At 36.7% G+C, this 18,378-nt stretch overlaps 1 protein-coding gene across 1 annotated transcript in view; it reads right to left on the bottom strand.

The window, feature by feature from the left end:
• Positions 1-1,441: 1,441 nt before the first annotated feature.
• Positions 1,442-18,378, bottom strand: part of CNST (consortin, connexin sorting protein) — a 51,415-nt gene continuing 34,478 nt past the window's right edge. The window contains exons 9-10 of the mRNA XM_012644400.1: positions 7,818-7,953; positions 1,442-4,329 (exon numbers count right to left, since the gene is read on the bottom strand). Coding sequence (XP_012499854.1) covers positions 4,124-4,329; positions 7,818-7,953 — 342 coding nt within the window. The 3' untranslated portion in view covers positions 1,442-4,123. The remainder of the gene's footprint in view (positions 4,330-7,817; positions 7,954-18,378) is intronic.

Here is an 18,378-nt window from a genome sequence, read left to right as displayed (position 1 = left end):
AAATAAGTTTTTTTTTAAGAGATGGGGTCTTACTATGCTGCTCAGGCTGGTCTCAAACTTCTAGGCTCAGGGCGATCCTCCCACCTTGGTGTTCCAAAGCACTGGGATTACAGGTATGAGCCATCGTGCCTGGCCACCCTCCCTCTTTCTAATAGAGTATTCAAAGGATGGGTATTCTTTCTTTCTTAAATGATTGATAGAATTTACTGGTGAAGCCATCTGGGACTGGAGCTTTCTTTGTGAGAAGGTTTTCAATTCAGGCAATTCAGACTTTCAATTTTGAAGAAGGCTCTTGCAGAGAAGCTTTCCACTGCTAGAAAAACCTACCAGCTATTAATGTCACAAGTACCAACTAGAAGTGAATAGTAATAATTATTAGCTAATAATTACTAGAACTTTGGCTGTGAGAAAAGATTCCTGTCAAGATTCCCATCTGGTTGTTCTGCAGGTGGCTTAGACAGAATTTTACTTTTATATCTAATAGTATAAGGCACATGCTAGGCAAGAATAAGCCCAAGTTTCCACCCCCATGAGTAGCATGTTTCCTGGTTTCTTCATTTTTATTCCCTCTTCACAAATACATTTCCTTCACCAGATAGTAATTCTTTAACCTGCTACCATTTCTTGTTTCTGGAGCCCAGCACCCAGCTCAGTGCTAGGCACACTGTAGGCATTCAAATGTCTGTCAAGGTAAACACAGGGATAAACACTGTTGCTCATGGTTCTGCTCTGATCTCAGGGTAATAGACAAAAAGTTGAGTTTAGGAGTAACTCTTCTTTGATCAGGGAGAAAAGATGCCCATAGGTTACCACGCCTTATCTCTCACTAGCCTAAACCCAGGGAGATTTACTCTACTCAGCAATTTTAAACTCACTGTAGCTTTTAGAGAGTTAGTACCTGAGGCTCAATAAATGTTTATCTTTGAGGTCGTTAGAATAGCAGATGGCACTAGGATTTGTGCCATAAACTCTAGAATCATTCTGAAGTAGAGGCAACATGATAGAATAGAAAGTATTAATATAACCGACTTGGGGAGTTATAAGACCTGGACTTGAGGGATGTGTGCTTACTGATCTAAGCATCTAATGAATTAAATGTGAAAACACTACATACACTGCATAAAGTAGTATACCAGAGTGAGACCAAAGAAACAGAGAGAGTTATACGGGTCATGTCAGCAGAGAGAGAAAAATTCAGTTTTTCTTTGGATGGGGGTAAACGCCGCAAAGCCAGCTTCAGTAAAACAAATTAATAGCTAAAGGATTTGTTCTTTCCCACATTCTCTCCTTTTCTCCCCAACTCCTACCCCGCCCTCCATCCCTGCCACTCCCACTCGTGTCCTCCCGTCACTCCGGCAAGACCCAAGTCACATCTGTCCTTTCAAGTCTCATATTCTGTCCACATCTAATACACATACTCACAGCTCAACAAAGTAAACCTTCCAGAGGATTTTGATTTTTAAATTTAAAAGAATGAGTTTTTAGAGCAAATTTCAGATGCTGTAGAAGGCAGAAAGGGGAAGTATTTTAGAGCCTGGGGAGCCTTTACTTAGGGACCTATTAGACTTCCCAAAATAGGTGACCATCTACTTGTGGGGCCAGACCAACTTCTAAAATTATATTTTCACTTTAAAGCAGGTTTTCTCAGCACCCAAGTGTTCAAATAAACTCTCTGAGACACTTTGTTGGTATAGATTTTAAATTACAAGCTCGATTTGATATCCTCAAATACAGTTCTTAAGGAAGATTAGTTACAAATAGTTGTCAGTACTTTCAAGTGACAGAAGAAATTACATTTTTGTAAAACTGGATGAATTTTTTATGTGTGAGATAACAATCCTTTCACCACCAGGTGGAATTACTCCAATTCATGCAATAAATGACTATTACATTTTTTAAAGTTGCCCTAATTTTTCTAGTTGAGATTTCATGCCTATTTTAAGTCAAGATATCAATATGCTCCTGAGCTCACCTCGGCCTCTGTGGGAAGCGGTGAGGACACCCACGGCTTTTCTGAGACTCACTGGGCCCCTGATGAGCAAGGTATTGTTCTGATTCCTCCATCTCAGTGCGAAGGTCCCCAGGGAGTCTTGGGTTTCAGAAGAAGTGGCCTGGGTCGCCTATAGGCAAATATTACAGCAGAGATTATACAGGACTCTGAGAGTGATCTAAACGAGGTGAACAGGAGGGCAATTTTAACTTATTTTGACATAAAATCAGCAGAAATAAGCATCACCAAATTCCTGTAACTAGAAATTGAGGATAAAACAGAAGAGGTTTGTCTGTGATGAGGGTGACCCTCACAGTAGACCTCATGAACAGCTTTATAGAACCACTTAAGATAGTACCGTCAACATTTTACATATTTTACATACAATTTGAATACAAATTCTTAAAATTTATAATAGAACATTAAAATAATCTTCTAATAAAATCAGCCTTAAGTATAAGGAATCTAAATCTCAGTATCCTGTACAATTCTAAATAAATATCTTTGATCTATAACCCTTGAAAATATTACAGTTTATGGTGACATGATAGAGATAAATCAAACAGTATTACAAGTGAAAATGAAACATCAGTTTAAAAATAAACAAGTCTAAAAACACAGTGAACTGAAATATACAGAATCAAAACACTAAATACATAGTAATTAAATATCTAGCATTGGGATAACCAAATGCATGCTCAGCAACACACTTTCTCAACTTATATAAAAAGCCCTTTAAAATTCATGTAATCTAAATAAATAAGCAGAAACACAAAGGGAGGTACTGTACCAGCCAGTAACAACTAGAAAGTAATTTCTCCCTTTTTCTTTCAAATGATGCTAAAGAAAAAGATGAAATAATGATCACTTGTTAAAAAACTATAATTCATGTTTGCTCTTTTAAAATGCTGCCTGATAAAAAGTCAAAGCAAGGCTTCCTAAATGTTAGACCACTGTACTTTAGATAAGGAACGGCCACCTAACCAACAGATTTAAACAAAAATCAGACATCTGCCTATGAAGGTATGATTGAATTTTTACTTAATGATCCCACGGTAGGGTCTAAATCAAGCGCATGATATGAATGAATGTTCAAATATCTGAATGCATGATCTGTTAATACTGAATTATATATGATGATTTTGCTTGCCAAAATATTGGTTTATTTTACATAAGACCAAATTAAAATATCTATAGCAGGAACTATAACTTAATTATGTTTGTATTCTTGTTCTTAGATTCTCAGAACATAATAGGTGCCCAATAAGGGCTGAATTGAGTTGAGTCCAACATTCATCATTTCAGGAAGCATTGAATCCATGACAAAACTGTTGCCTGAGACTCAGGAGGCTCTTTCATTTTGCCTCCAGGCCTGTGATTAATTTTGGCTAGTTAATCAAGTTAATTGCCACAGATCAGTCACAGTTTCTCATTTCAGGGTCAAGATTTCTATAATTCATCTATTCCACAGTTAAGCCTTCTTCAAAGATTTGTGCCTGCACATCATAGTCAAGTTAAAAGAATAAAAATAATCTTTGTTACTCTATGTTGGATATTTGCTTATCATAACTGCCTGAAACACACATACACATACACACACACAATGATTTCACAAATGGAGAAAGAATCTGGAAATAATGCACAAAGCCTAAATTACATAGCTTCTAAGCTTAACTAAAAAATGACATTGAAACCATTAAAGTAACTCCTTTTGATTATATACAAACTTATTGCGTGATGACTGAAAGCAACGTCTATGGACCAACAAATGTAAACCAAAAGTGTCCTTTAACCATTGGCTTGACAAGGTAGCTAAAAATAGTGTAGTTCCAAGACTACCCTGTTTAATTCTGCTCAGTGTACCTCATTATACTAGGAGGCAACGAGGAGGAGACAGATAGGCTCTCCAAAGATGATTCCTTCCATCCACAATGCTTGAGATCAGTATTTGCCTCACTAAATGGATTATTCTAACAAGAGTTCCTCTGGATTGCCATTTAAAGTCGTGGTGCTGATGTCCTTGGTTCATAACTGGGGGAAGGGGGGAATGTTACAGAACTGAAATAAAATCTGTTTAGAAAGTTTCACATCTTTCATTCTCACTGCCAGCACGCCTGTCTCTCTTGAATGCTGCTAGGAGAGGTAGATCCAGTGTTTAAGTTCTGCCATTCCCTGCAGTAACTTAGTGTAATAGAAGTCCACGTTGTCTGCAAAGTCTGTACAAACAGGTGACTCCATATCACCGAAAGTGCAGTATAACGCAGTTCCTCCAACACTAAGGAAAACCGTTGCTATGCACAGCAAGATAAGTAAAATACAGGAGCCGCTTCCAACTTCATCTGTAAATATAAGAAAAGAGTGAGGTTAAATTGTCATCAAAATGGAAATCTTAGCATTTGCTGTCTTCTCACTGATTAAGATAACTAGATGTTTCTAATGTTAGTCCTCTAGGGACAGGACTTACTGACAGAAAACTCATGCTCCTAATGACTCTACGAAGACCTTCCTATTAGTCACCACAAAGATTCACGCTTGTGGAGTTTGTGAATGCTAGAATTAAAACTATCTCATTCATCCAATAGAGTCACTCCCATGAAAAGGAAGAAAAACAGGGCAGTGTTCCTCTGATGTGCTCACAGCATTACTTTAGAGTACACATTACAACCTCGCTATTATAATACCTTTGGAGTTGACACCATGGGACCACTTCAAGGCAAAGTCAACTTAGTATTAAACAATAAAAAAATGTCTTTGGGTGGGATCTCTTTGCATCTTATTAATACTCACTTTTATTCTTATCACTTAGTGGAATAGTAAAGTTCTAGACTGTATGGTGGTTTCTTTTAATTTTGCTTAACACCTTTGGCAAGTTTGTTTTTAATAGAAAGGCCCATATCAGTCTTTCTATATTGAAGAAAATAACTATTCTTTGGTTGAAAAATCTTAACAATCATTCATAATTAAAGAAAATAAAAATATTTCAAAAAGACTAAAAAAGTTTTATGATCTGCAGCATGATGAAGGTGTAGGGAAACCTTTTTGGAAGGTAACTTGGCAGCATCTATTAAAATTTAAAATTAGTCTACCCTCTACACTGAACACTTCTGAGAGTGAAACACTGAACTCAGTGCTGGGAAGAGAGGTGTAAACCAGGACTACCCGAGACCAAATGAGACATGTGGTTCTGACATTTAGCCCAACAAGTGCACCTTTAGGAATTAGCCTACAGATCTGCACAACACATGATCAGACATACAAGCTTGTTCCCTGTAGCAGTTTGTTATAACAAAAGGTTGAGAATAACCTAGTTATTCCAGTTACAATGGAATAGTTAAATAATCATAGGACATTTATATGATGGAATTCTATGCAATTATTTAACAGAATGAAGTAATTTAGTATGGTCTGTCATTAAAAGATGTCCAAGATTCATGATTAAATTTTGACTTTAATACTGTCTGAATTTTTTTATGATTAGCATATATTATTTTTATGATAAGAAATAAATTTTATAAGACCTAATATATACCAAATAGACTTTATTTGGAAGATTTTACAGTATTACATCAAATGTATTCTACCTGCAAAAATTCAAACTCAAAAGTGTCTTAGAGTCTAAAGACTGTCCCTTTTTCTTCTACCCAATCATATTCATCCCTCTCAACCCAGAGGTAAACACTATTAAATCTGCTGTGTATCCTTCTAGAGCTAACATACATGATTTTAGGACTTTTATACAAATGATTATATAATCATATTGTTCTGTAATTTATATTTTACAATAGTTTATGCCTGTATATGAAAAAACATATGCATATATATATTTTTTTAGAGTCAGGGTCTCGCTCCATCACCCAGGCTGGAGTGCAGTGGCATCATCATAGCTCAGTGCAGCCTTGAGTGTCTGGGCTAAAGCGATCCTCCCGCCATAGCCTCCTGAGTAGCTGGGACTACAGATGTGTATCACCATACCCAGCTAATTTTTATTATTATTATTATTTAGAAATGGGGCATGGCTATGTTGCCAGGGCTGGTCTTAAACTCCTGGCCTCAAATGATCCTACCATCTCAGCCTCCCACATTGTTGGGATTTATAGGTGTGAGCCACTGCACCCGGCTGAAAATATATTTTTTATACAAACGAAGAAATATGATCATATCATTCATGCTGTGTTTTTTGTTTTTGGACAGTTCAGTCTTTCTACCTGCTTTTCTTTTTTTTTTTTAACATTATCCCCTCCCACCTCCTTATCTATGTTAATAACCTAGTTTATGTATCTTTCTGTATTTTGCTTCATTATCACATATTCATATATAAACATTTAAATACAGTTTAAATACTTAAAAGCTTCTACTTTGTTTTATCTACACATGCTGGAACTGTTTAGGGCTGTACAGTCCAACATGGAAGCCATGAGCCACAGGTGGCTGTTACGAACTTAGTCCAAACGGAGAGTGACATGACTGTAAAATACACACCAAATTTTGAAGACTTTGGTGTGAAAAAAGGGATGTAAGATATCTCGTTAGTAATTTTTTTCATAAAATCACATGTCGAAATAATATCTTTGATATACTGGATTAAATAAAATATATTATTAAAATTTATTTCATCTATTTCTTTTTACTTTTTTAACATGGCGACTACAAAATTTAAAATCATGTATGTGTCTCATTATATTAACATTTCTAGTGGATAGCATTGATTTAGAGGAAGAAGTGCTATCTAGTGGATAGCACTGATTTAGAGGAAGGTTTTGGCAGAGAGTGAGGTTTATGAAACACTGTGCAAGCTCTAGAGCTTAGGAATAAACCAGCAACCAGCATCAACCATTTACATGAAGTTTTATAATTCTCAAAATGAATTCACACACATTATTCGATACGTTTCTAATCCCCCATGGGGGCAGATAGGCAGATGTTATTCTTATTTTAAAGATGATGAAACTGAGTCTCCCACAAATTAAGTGACTTGGTCTAAGATGTGGTGGTTACGAAGTGAAATAGGAACTGTGAGGTCCAAATCCAGGGTTCCTTCTACTACAGCAACGATTTGGTGCAAATTACTGCTAGCAGAAATGAGCACTTTATCTGGACAAGACTTTGAAAGTTACAAGCAAGGTGCAGAGGTGAGATGAGGGGTTAGAACAGATTATTTCCAAGGCCCCTAACCAGCTTTATGACTGTAAAAATTTAGAAACCTCTATTTCAATCACTTTTGTCACACTTAGAAAGCATACCTAAATGTTATACTGTTATTTTAACAATGCAGTTGTTCTATAAATATGAGAAGCGTACTGACAGATTCTTGGCTGTATTTCCACTTCCTCCTCGTATTTACCTACTCCTTACATAAACCTATTTACAAGGACAAAAGGCAGCACTGTTTGCTACAGTTAACTATCTTAGGTATAGGCCCAGGAGGGGGGAAAAAAAAAATCAAACAACAGCAACAGTGTTAAATTGCTGCTCTTGAGAGACACTCCTTTTCTAAAGAGTGAAGAAGAAATCACCGAAGAGAATATACTTGTAATTCACAAATATTTTCCACAATAAAGGAGGAATATTAACTGGCTACTGAACAGAAGATAAAAATATCAGGCTCACTGAAAAAAAAAAAAAAAGAAGAAGAAGTATTAAAGAAGGAAACTGATTGAAATGAGCTCTCAACATTGGAGACTGTGGAATCAGGAGGCCACAGTTAAGTTTTTCAACTTGCTCACTTAATTGAACAAACAAAATGTTTAGAAATAATTTAAAATTATAGTTTGATTTTTTATGTTTCTCTCAGAAGATAAAGCGACTGAAGAATACATGAGCAGGTTACCTTGATCCAAGTTATCGTCTATTTCCTGGAATCTCACTCTTCGCTTAGATGGTTTCTGCTGCATTTGGGCAGGATGAGCTCCTACAGTATCATTCCTTTTCTTTAATATAGAGACCAACCCTTCAGCAGGAGCAACCTGTCAAAGGTGATAAGAACCATTTGTTCTATTAAGGTGGGCCATCTCAATGATACTTCACATGTAACTAGAAAAAGGTTAACTCAATAGATACTTGAATTTTTGTTACAGACATTCCTATAGAAAAAAACCACAATTAATCATTAAAATCTAATAGAATGAAACTTTCACTTCTATGCAGATGACTGACAAACATGCAAGTCCAGAACCCTGCCTTCTTTTCTTAACCCCTGAACTGACTCCGGGGACAGACAGTGTGAACAGTGTGCAGCAGAATGGAAATCAGGAGCCCTCCTCTAACTACCTCACTCTGCAGCTTACTCTCTCTCTTATCTGTAAAATGACCACTCAGCCCCTCTTCACTTAATCATTAGCACTGGGTCTTGCTTTATAATACATGCTTATAATCCACCATTGTTTTTTTCATTCTTCAGCAATTTTTAAGAAATGAACATGTAACACTTAAAACATATGCTGGTATCAAACTTTTAACATCAACACAAGAGTTGGGCTGGGCACGGTGGCTCATGCCTGTGATCCTAGCACTCTGGGAGGCCGAGGTGGGCGGATTGTTTGAGCTCAGGAGCGAGACCCTGTTTCTACTAAAAAATAGAAAGAAATTAGCCAGACAACTAGAAATATATAGAAAAAATTAGCCGGGCATGGTGGCGCATGCCTGTAGTCCCAGCTACTTGGGAGGCTGAGGCAGAAGGATTGCTTGAGCCCAGGGGTTTGAGGTTGCTGTGAGCTAGACTGATGTCATGGCACTCTAGCCTGGGCAACACAGTGAGATTCTGTCTCAAAAAAAAAAAAAAACAAAAACAAAAAAAACCAAGTGTTATTCTCAGTTCCTCTGAGAGCCTATGCATTGACTAAATAATGCTCTATTGCTCAAAATATTTTATGGACTTCTCTTCTAGAATTTCTCTCAGAACCAGTTTATTAGGGACATATTACTTTAGACCAAAGGCCCACTGCCTATTTTTGTAAATAAAATTTAACTGGAACACAGACAAGCCCATTCGTCTATATGTAGTGCATGGCTGCTTTGGGGCTACAATGGCAGAACTGAGTAGTTGCAATAGATCATAAAGTCTAAAATATTTATAATTTGGCCTTTCATAGAAAAAGTTTGGTGTCTAATACCTCTTCAGACCCCCACTCCTACCCCTTTCTATGTTGTCCTCTAATTTTCACTTCGACCACCTTTCTCCTATGTCCAACCCCTTACTTAGAAACAAAAACAAAAGCCCTTGCCATTTAGAAGCTAAAAGACTCCAAGGCGCAAGGAGAAAGAGAGAGGATCAGTTGGAAGAGCCAGGCTGGGAAGCAGGAGGCCTTACCACGGGCCCCCAAGCAGTAGGGTCAGTCACAAAAGTTTACCTTGTGAGTTGCCTGTTGGCTACGAGCTGTAGGTGATGACATAGGTGGGCATTGTGGGCCTAACACTGTGGATGTCAGTCAGTGACTTGCTGGTATCAGATCACTGTGAGCTGAGGACTGCTTGTAATGTCATTTATCTCATCAATAGCATAAAATACTTAATATGATTTCCAGTTCCAGCCAGCAATCTCTGATAATGTGCTATGCATAAATATTATAGATTCATTTAGTTCTTTTTATAACTCAGGGCTTTTAGGGCCAAATAACTCAAGATAGCCTTCTGCTGGCCTTCCCCGAACATGGGTCTATAGAAACCATTATCTCAAAAAAAAAAAAAAATCAATAAGCCAGCAATTTATTCTTTTTATAGGAAATATGTATTTCAGATGTCCTTTGTCCTTGTTCTGAGAAAACTAAAGTACTTTAGTGGCACTAAAATGGTATGTACAAATATGTAAAGAAATAGTCTTTTAAATCTTTCTTTAGAAAGCAACATCATTCAAGAGCCCCTGCATACAACAAAGGAAAATGATTTTACAAGCACCTTCCTGAAACGAACAGGGAAAGAAGTCCTAATAAGAATCTAAAGAGCAAGAGACGGAAATGGAAATTAATTTTAATGATTATGTTACTATATATCTTTAATAGTAACATAATCATTAAACCGATAAAAGTAGGCTGGGCATGGTGGCTCACGCCTGTAATCCTAGCTCTCTGGGAGGGCGAGCGGGCGGATTGTTTGAGCTCAGGAGTTCGAGACCAGCCTGAGTAAGAGCGAGACCCCGTCTCTACTAAAAATAGAAAGAAATTAATTGGACAACTAAAAATATATAGAAAAAATTAGCTGGGCATGGTGGTGCATGCCTGTAGTCTCAGCTACTCGGGAGGCTGAGGCAGGAGGATTGCTTGAGCCCAGGAGTTTGAGGTTGCTGTGAGCTAGGATGACGTCATGGCACTCTAGCCCAGGCAACACAGTGAGACTCTGTCTCAAAAAAACAAAACAAAACAAAACAAAACAAAATGATAAAAAGTAAAAATTCTTTTTATTTTTAGTAAATATAAAAAAAAGAGGAGAAGGTTCATAGATTTGCTCACTATTTTCTTCATAAAATAACGTTATACATTTACCAATGGTGAATTCACCCACTATGGGCATTTTCAAGGTGCTGTTAACTACTTAGAAAAACAATCCTATTAAGAACAGCTCCAAAGATGAGACCCAGAGGGGCATTACTGTTAATTGTGCACTGTATCTTTGTGATATGAACTCTGAATCTGTAAATTCAAGAAACAGAGGCAAACCATAAATCAAAAGACACTGCAGATATAAATAACTGGATGTTGATAGACTGACAGAAGCTCCTGAAGCCATCTGAAAAGGCGTAGGATATGCCACTTGGACCAAGAGCTGGTCCTAGTGCTGCAGCTGTTAGGTGCCAACCATAGCTCCTCCTCAGACAAATCTGCAGTGATGTCTGGCTCTGTAAGTCATGCTGTTAACGGATACAAGCCTTAGTGGGTGGCCCCACCTCATTTACTATGGGTGGCAATGAACTTTGGGAACTTTTTCAAAATCTTTTGGAAGAAGCAGAGTATGAGAACTTACAGCTGGGTGGGATGGGCTAACTTTTTGTTTTGACACCCTCCCCCATAATTCATTAATTTTTGGCTAAAAATTTAACCACATCGTTTTCCTCTTCCACCAAAAACATGCTGTTTCAGCAGGACCTGCCCCCGTATCTGAAGTGAAGGAATGTGCTGTTTTTCCATTATATCCCTTCAGTCTTGCTCAGGAATCTTCTCTAGGTCTTTCTGTTGTAACTGCCTCTGGTCCTACAGCCTCTAGGTGGAGAACAAGGGATGGTAGGACTGAGTTTAGGCACAGGAGACGCAGGCCAAGGAGAACTCTTAGAAGATAGGTGGTGTGGCAAATAGAATTCCTACTTACAACATCAGGGAGTCAAACATAAAGAACTTTTAAGAAACAACTTTGGTGGAGTTTGCCTTAATTCCATGACTGAAGGGAAAGTAAGACAAAACAAGTCATGGTCTTGGTTTGGGGTCTCACTCAAAAGACTGTCAACTGTTTCTAAACAGACTGGGCTATTGATTTAGGGCACATAGCAATGTGTCTCCTCTAAACTGTTCTTAAAAAATGCTTTTTTTTTTTTTTACCATAATATCAATACTAAAAGATGAGAAGATTTTAAATTCCAAAAAACAAAGCATTATAAAAAGGATAAAAAAATAAAGCTTTAAAATTCCATTGAGTTTCCCACTTCAATTACCAAATTCCTTTCCTACCCAAACAAAATACATAGCCCTTCCATTGAGAACAAAAAGAATGTCTGAGCTATCATTAATGTAATTGTTACTGGTGGTACTCTATGAATAAACACAGAATTTAAAAAAAAGTCCATCTGGCCTAGTCTTCTATATTTGCAAATAAATAGTTCTTCCCACACTTCCCCTCAAACATCAATGATCATCTTAAATGGCATTTTCAGAATGAACAGGTTGTAAAACAAAATTATTTTGTAACTCTACTGGAAGAGTAAATCCAAATGTGACAAGGGAAACATTCGGAGAGACAGTGCTGTTAGAAGTGCCTCCTCATAACATTAAAGGAGAAAATAGATACTGAATAATATTCTTTTAATAAGTTTTTTTTTTACTCAATCCAGATCCTCGAGGTTAGTAAATTTTGAATAAGGAACACATGCTTGGTTTCCAACTAACTTGAGAACATTCACAAATCATATGACTATATCATAAACATCTTAAATGTCCATGATTTCACTGTAGAAGCACACGTGAAATTTATCACTACTATTCTCACTAAAAAAACCAATGATGTTCTCTGCCTACTCCTTTAGATTTGGGTTCCATAGTAAGAACTATTATTTAGTGGATGTGTATACTTTATGTAAAGACATTTACAAAACATGTCATTTAATCTTCACAAGGCATTATCAGCCCCATTTTACAGGTGAAGAAGCCAAGCTTAGAGAGTTTGAATAATTTGCTTAAGCTTGCAGTGCCAATAACTGACAGAGTTTGAATACAAACTCAAGATTAAAGCTCTTGCCATTTCCTTAATGTGAAAAGATCTTATTAAATATTTTCCCCAACTATTAAAATTTTGCTCCATGCCATATATTATAATATATATTATAATCACAGTGAGATAAACAGAATTTAAAAATAAAATGAATAAGTTTCTTTTGTATTTCCAAAGTAGTTTATATCTCTAGCAAAAATTCTTATCTACATATCACCCCAATCAAGAGATACTTATGCTAATGGCTAAATTTGTCAATCTAGAAACATGGGGCAAGGAGTGGTTGGATGAAAGATCTTTCATGTCATCTGATTAATCTGGAAGTAGATTAATGTAATGGCTACTACTATAGCAAACTGATAGAACAAGTCACAGCTGGACCAAGAGGTGCCAGTTACAGGAAAGCAAACCATCTTCCAGAAAGAACAAGATGGTCAGCTCAGACCCCACAACACAGCATCTCAGAATACTGAGATATGGAGAGAACATAAAACAGGAAAAAACAAATTATGAAGTACACATCAATGTCAAATTTGTAAAAGATTAATTTAAAAAGGAAAGTTTTTTCAAAAATAAAAATAGGAGTTTTATAATGTGTCTAAGTTTCTACCGCATGTTTTTGTAATTTGTTTTGCTTGCTTAAAGGGACAATTTAGTAAGTACAAAATAGAAAAGGAAAAGATAAGAATGTGAAGATACTATCCCACTTTTTCACCCCCAGAAAATCGTTTAAATAGCTGTCAGTTCAGTTACTGTACATCCCCTCACCCTGCTGAAATTCCATCAGGGTCCTTACCAATATCTGAAACTATATTGTTTATTTTTATGTGAATTTGCTTATTATGTGTCTGTCCCTCTAGAAAGTAAGCTTTATGAGAGCAGGGACTTGATCTGTGCTTACTGCAGTCTCCCTAGTTTCTACAATATAGTAGATGCTCAGTAAACATGCCACAGAATAAATGAATATACAGGTGAACAATTTACATATAGGCAGCACTTAGGATATACTTATTTGAATAACATAGACTTTTCCCTGAAAATAATCAAAATTAAATTTGTTCTTAGAGGTTACTTATTTTTCTAAGTAAACTAGAAAAAAAAGTCTTACTGTATATAGTGGCTATTATTTACAATGGTCTGTGCTGGCTCTGTAGAGAATATAAAGACTTATTCAACAAACATCCCTACCCTTAAGGAGTCTGCAGTTTGGTGCAGAAGACAGTATGTGTGTGTCCTATCATAAGAAGAGGGAGATTATAACTAGACAGGACTTTAGGAGGAATGACACTCCAGCCTCTCCTTCCTTTGAAGTTCAGAGGAATAGTTTGAAAGAAACAAACTTACGGACTTCAGTGATCAGGGAATATTGGCAGCAGCTAGCATTTATTGAGTAGTAACCATGAACCAGGCCCTGCCCTTGGCACTCTAAATGCTAAAATGGCATGAACTAGATCGTGAGGGCTGAGGAGAAATGGGTATGTGGAAAGAAGGTTCCAGAGCAGAGCTGACACAGAGGGTAAAGAAGGGCAGAGGTGACAATGTACAAAGTGTATCTGGGAGGCAGCAAAGGGGTTAGTGTGACTAGAGTATAAGCTGAGAACAGAGACGATGTTGGAAAGGCAGAGTGGGACAGATTACTAAGAGCGCCGAATACCAAGTCAAGTAATACAGACTTTATCTTGAAGCTAAAGGGAGCCATGGGAAAGGAATTACAATATAAAGAAGGTTTAATAGCAAGAGTTTAAACTAACAGTCTAAGTGTTTGATTGAGACCCTCAGGTGTGTATGGTTTAATCTGCAGAGTATCTTAAAAAGTTGAATACTTTTAGACAAGGCAGGGAAACCTCCCTAACAACCAATTCATTTATTTCTATTACCTGACTGGCCTTTTTGGGTGTCAGTTTGAGATCCAAATTTATATTGTGTTAATGTAAGGCCATTTGGAGGGGGAGAAGATGAAACAAGGGAAGGGAAACTTATTAAGTAGCTATTGCAAAAGCCCAGAAAGAGGCAGTAAAGACATAAATGAGGCTGGGTGTGGTGGCTTACGCCTGTAATCCTAGCACCCTGGGAGGCCAAGGCAGGAAGATCGCTCAAGGTCAGGAGTTCAAGACCAGCCTGAGCAAGAGTGAGACCTTGTCTCTACTAAAAACAGAAAGAAATTAGCTGGACAACTAAAAATATATAGAAAAAATTAGCTGGACGTGGTGGCGCATGCCTGTAGTCCCACCTACTCGGGAGGCTGAGGCAGAAGGATTGCTTGAGCCCAGGAGTTTGAGGTTGCTGTGAGCTAGGCTGACGCTACGGCACTCTAGCCCGGGCAACAGAACAAGACTCTGTCTCAAAAAAAAAAAAAGATATAAATGGAAAGAGTCAGGAGTGACTAAAATGGAAAAGAAAAGGAGCTGGGTGCAAGAGACATGACAATTAACAGAAGTATTAATTAATTAGAAATATTAGAGGGCAGGATAAAAATGAAAGGCAAAGATGACACCATATGGCACAAATTAAAAATAGGTAATCCCTGGGTTTTCCTTTGAGGGCTCTTTAGACACCTACATAAATCCTGGGTCAACCACTTCTCATAAATCTTCTTATGTTATTGGAAGACTGCATTTCTTCTATTGTAAGGAAGCTGAACTTCCCCCTTCTCCCCTCAAAAGAGCCATTCTAGACAGAACCACTATGACTGCTGTTTCTGCGATCCTTTGAGATCCACAGAATAGCTACCAATGTAAAACAGGAAAGCTTTCCATCTTAACTTGGTAAGGGAATCCCACAGTAGCTAGTCTTAAAGTAATTTCCCCGATTCCAGTGATCCAGCCAAGAAATAACTATCTCCAGTAATAGGTAGTGACAGGGACAAAAATTCACAGAAGTCACTTTGATTAGTTAGCTTCTCTAACTAAACAGCAATTTGGGCTGCCATTTTTCTCCCCACTAGACAGTGCGAGGTTATTTCCTCCCTATATTTTGTTTCATATGAGACAGGTATTCCTGAAGACATCTAGGTAAATGTTGCTAACCTAGACAGAGGGCAGGGAACATGAGTTGCCCTCTTCCAGATTAAAGCCTTCTAAAGACACAAGCAGTAGCAAAGTGGCTTCTTGCTCCACTTTTATTCATAATAAAATTATTTCTAGAATAATTAAAAAGGAAATTAAGAAAAATGGTTAGTTAAGAAAAATGGTTTATTTCTAAATGGCATATCATGTTGCTAAACTCTGTTAACAAAGGGGATCTGTGAATTATATACTATGATAACTTTCAATGTTTACAGATTAATTTTTGTAAAATTTACCCAATATTAAATTTGAGTGTCACTTATTTAGAAAATAAAACAACTCCCAAACTCTCACTCATATTAAAAGTCTGTTATAAGCTGAGTGGACTTTTATTAGCAGCATGGAGTTGGGTGATCAGACCACTTTGGATCTGTATAGCACATTTCTTCTCTCAAGTTTTGATACTAGGAGCTTTCTCTGAGTCTTAGGCTATGGGATGAACAGCTGAAGAGTTTAAAGAGAAGGTAATGCAAATCTCCCAGGTTCCAGAACCAAGCAAATCAATGATTTATCTGCATTTCCAGGTTCTGGGACAAAGGGGATTTGGGTTCTGACATTAAAGTAATCATGTCAGTGCATTATGGGTCTTATAATAAAATTTCATCTTTGCTCAAAACTGGGACATTCAATTTAAGCAAAAAGACAACTTGGAGTTAGACAATTGTCAGATTACAGGGTTCCTCTGTGCAATGTCCTCACCTGTATTCTTACTGCATCTGTAATGTCATGGCACTCATGCAGAAGTCACTCACACAAAAATGACTGAATGAGAGAATAAACGAGTGAATCTTTCTAACTTTTTGTCTGACATTGAACATGTGATCATTTTTTTCTTAAAAATCTATGAAATGAGGATGTTTTTGATGCTTTTTAAAAACAGTGGAGACTACATTTTTGATGATAATGTGTCACGCTCTTTTTTACATAAGACAGAACAGCAATGCTTCAGATATTAAGCTATCACTTTACTTAGCAAAATTATTCCTGGGGTTGAAAAAGCTTCCCAAACCTAGAAAAGTTTCATTTATACATGTCTCTATATTAATAAGTCAAAATGTGTAGACATTTTTAGTTCTCTATGACATTTTGTATAAGTTATTTCATTTTATGTGATGAATCTAATTGTTTAAAACAACACAACAAAACAAGTGCTTCCACTGGGCTGGCAATGGTTATCAAAACCAAGTTCCATTGAAGCCAAAGCTAAGCGTCCTCTGGAGCCGAAGCTAAGCAATGCAGAAGTGGCAAGAAAATGAAAGCAGAAGAGACAAGGAAAAAGGGGAAAGCTGGCAAAGAAAGAACATACCAGCATGTTCCACCACAAACATAGAGTTAGAGTTACAAGCAGCAAGGGAACCTGTAAGGGGCAGAGACACTGACAGGGGAGAAATGATAGGGAGATTTGGGAAAGAGAAGAGAGAAGGACTAACTGGGACAGTACAGGAATGTGGAGGTGTGGAGGCCAGCAGACTACATGCCTTAGTGATTTCTGAGTGCAAGTAAAATGGTATTCGTAAGTATGAGTTACTAAGAAATTATGTTCTTAGTTCTTATCCTCTGTTTACAAAAGGAAGGGAGCATAAAAATTATTTCAAAAACAACTCAAGTGAAAGTAACCAAGTATGACAGGCAGAGAGCCTCCCAGAAGGCCAAGAACATCACCTGATTCCTCACTGTGTCCTCAGCACTAGATAAATAGGAAAGACTCTTAATAAAATTTTACTGAAAACACAAGAAAAAGTGTCTGAATTAAAAAGTTAAATGTTTGCATCTAAAATTTTAAAAAATTTTAGAATCTAATTTCTAAAAATTAAAAATCATAAGTTTATACTTATAAGCAAGCCCACTACTACCCAGATATTTTGCTATAGCCAAAGACCTCATTATTAAGGTACTAAGAAAATACTAAGCATTAGTGATTTTTAGTTCTTGAACCTTAAAAACTCTTTTCCTGACAGAGTTAGGCAGACTTTATTAAAGTATAGTTCTTAGAATAGAGAAGGGGATAAGTATTCAGAAAGTCAATGTTTAATAATCTGTTTAGCATTATCATAGGAACGTAAGTTAGTTTTGTTAATCATACATATGAGGCTGTTTGGATTCTTAAAACAGTTTAACTTACTAGATCAACTGAATTTTAGGGAAGGGGATCATCATTACATGAATCAACTTCATGAAAAGACAACTTTAAACTTTAAATACATATAATTTTCACTGTTAGCTGTTATCCAATAGGAAAACTGACATGTGTTGTGAGTTTTAGAAGAGAATATTCCATTTAGTTGTAATATACAACATTAATTCAACAGTTAATCCCCCACCTTAAAATGTTCTATAGGGTAGGGATACACTACTCTGATCTTTCTTCATGATTTATACCTGAAAAGATAAAACTTGACCATATGACTTTTCCCTGTAAGGTCAACATGATCATTGGCATGAAAAGAGGCAGTCAGATAACAGTGACCTTCTGGTATTGCAGCTAGATTTGAACACGGGTGGGACCTCTATTTTGTTAACTCCCAGTACCAGAGATCTGCTTAAAATAAATAAGAGAATGAATACTGAGTCAAGTGCTTTACTATTAACATTACTTAATTTTTTTTTTTTTTACTATTTTAAAAGTTGTGGTAAAATATATATAACATAAAATTGCCATTTTAACCATTTCTAAATATATTAATTCAATGGCATTAACTACAAACAAAATATTGTGCAACCATCACTACTATCTATTTCCAAAATTTTTCATCACCCCAGACAGAAACGCTGTACCCATTAAGCAATATTAAATAATCTTGTTAAGAAAAAATTAAGAAGAAAAATCATAGGTGCAATGATAATGTTGAGTCAGAACACAATGGATATGAATGGGACTTAAAAGCTAACTTGGAAAAAAATATATAAGGTGAAGAA

Source organism: Propithecus coquereli, unplaced genomic scaffold, assembly GCF_000956105.1.
Source record: "Propithecus coquereli isolate 6110/MARCELLA unplaced genomic scaffold, Pcoq_1.0 Scaffold210, whole genome shotgun sequence".
Lineage (NCBI taxonomy): Eukaryota > Metazoa > Chordata > Mammalia > Primates > Indriidae > Propithecus > Propithecus coquereli.
This window is presented reverse-complemented; position numbering and strand designations above follow the sequence as displayed.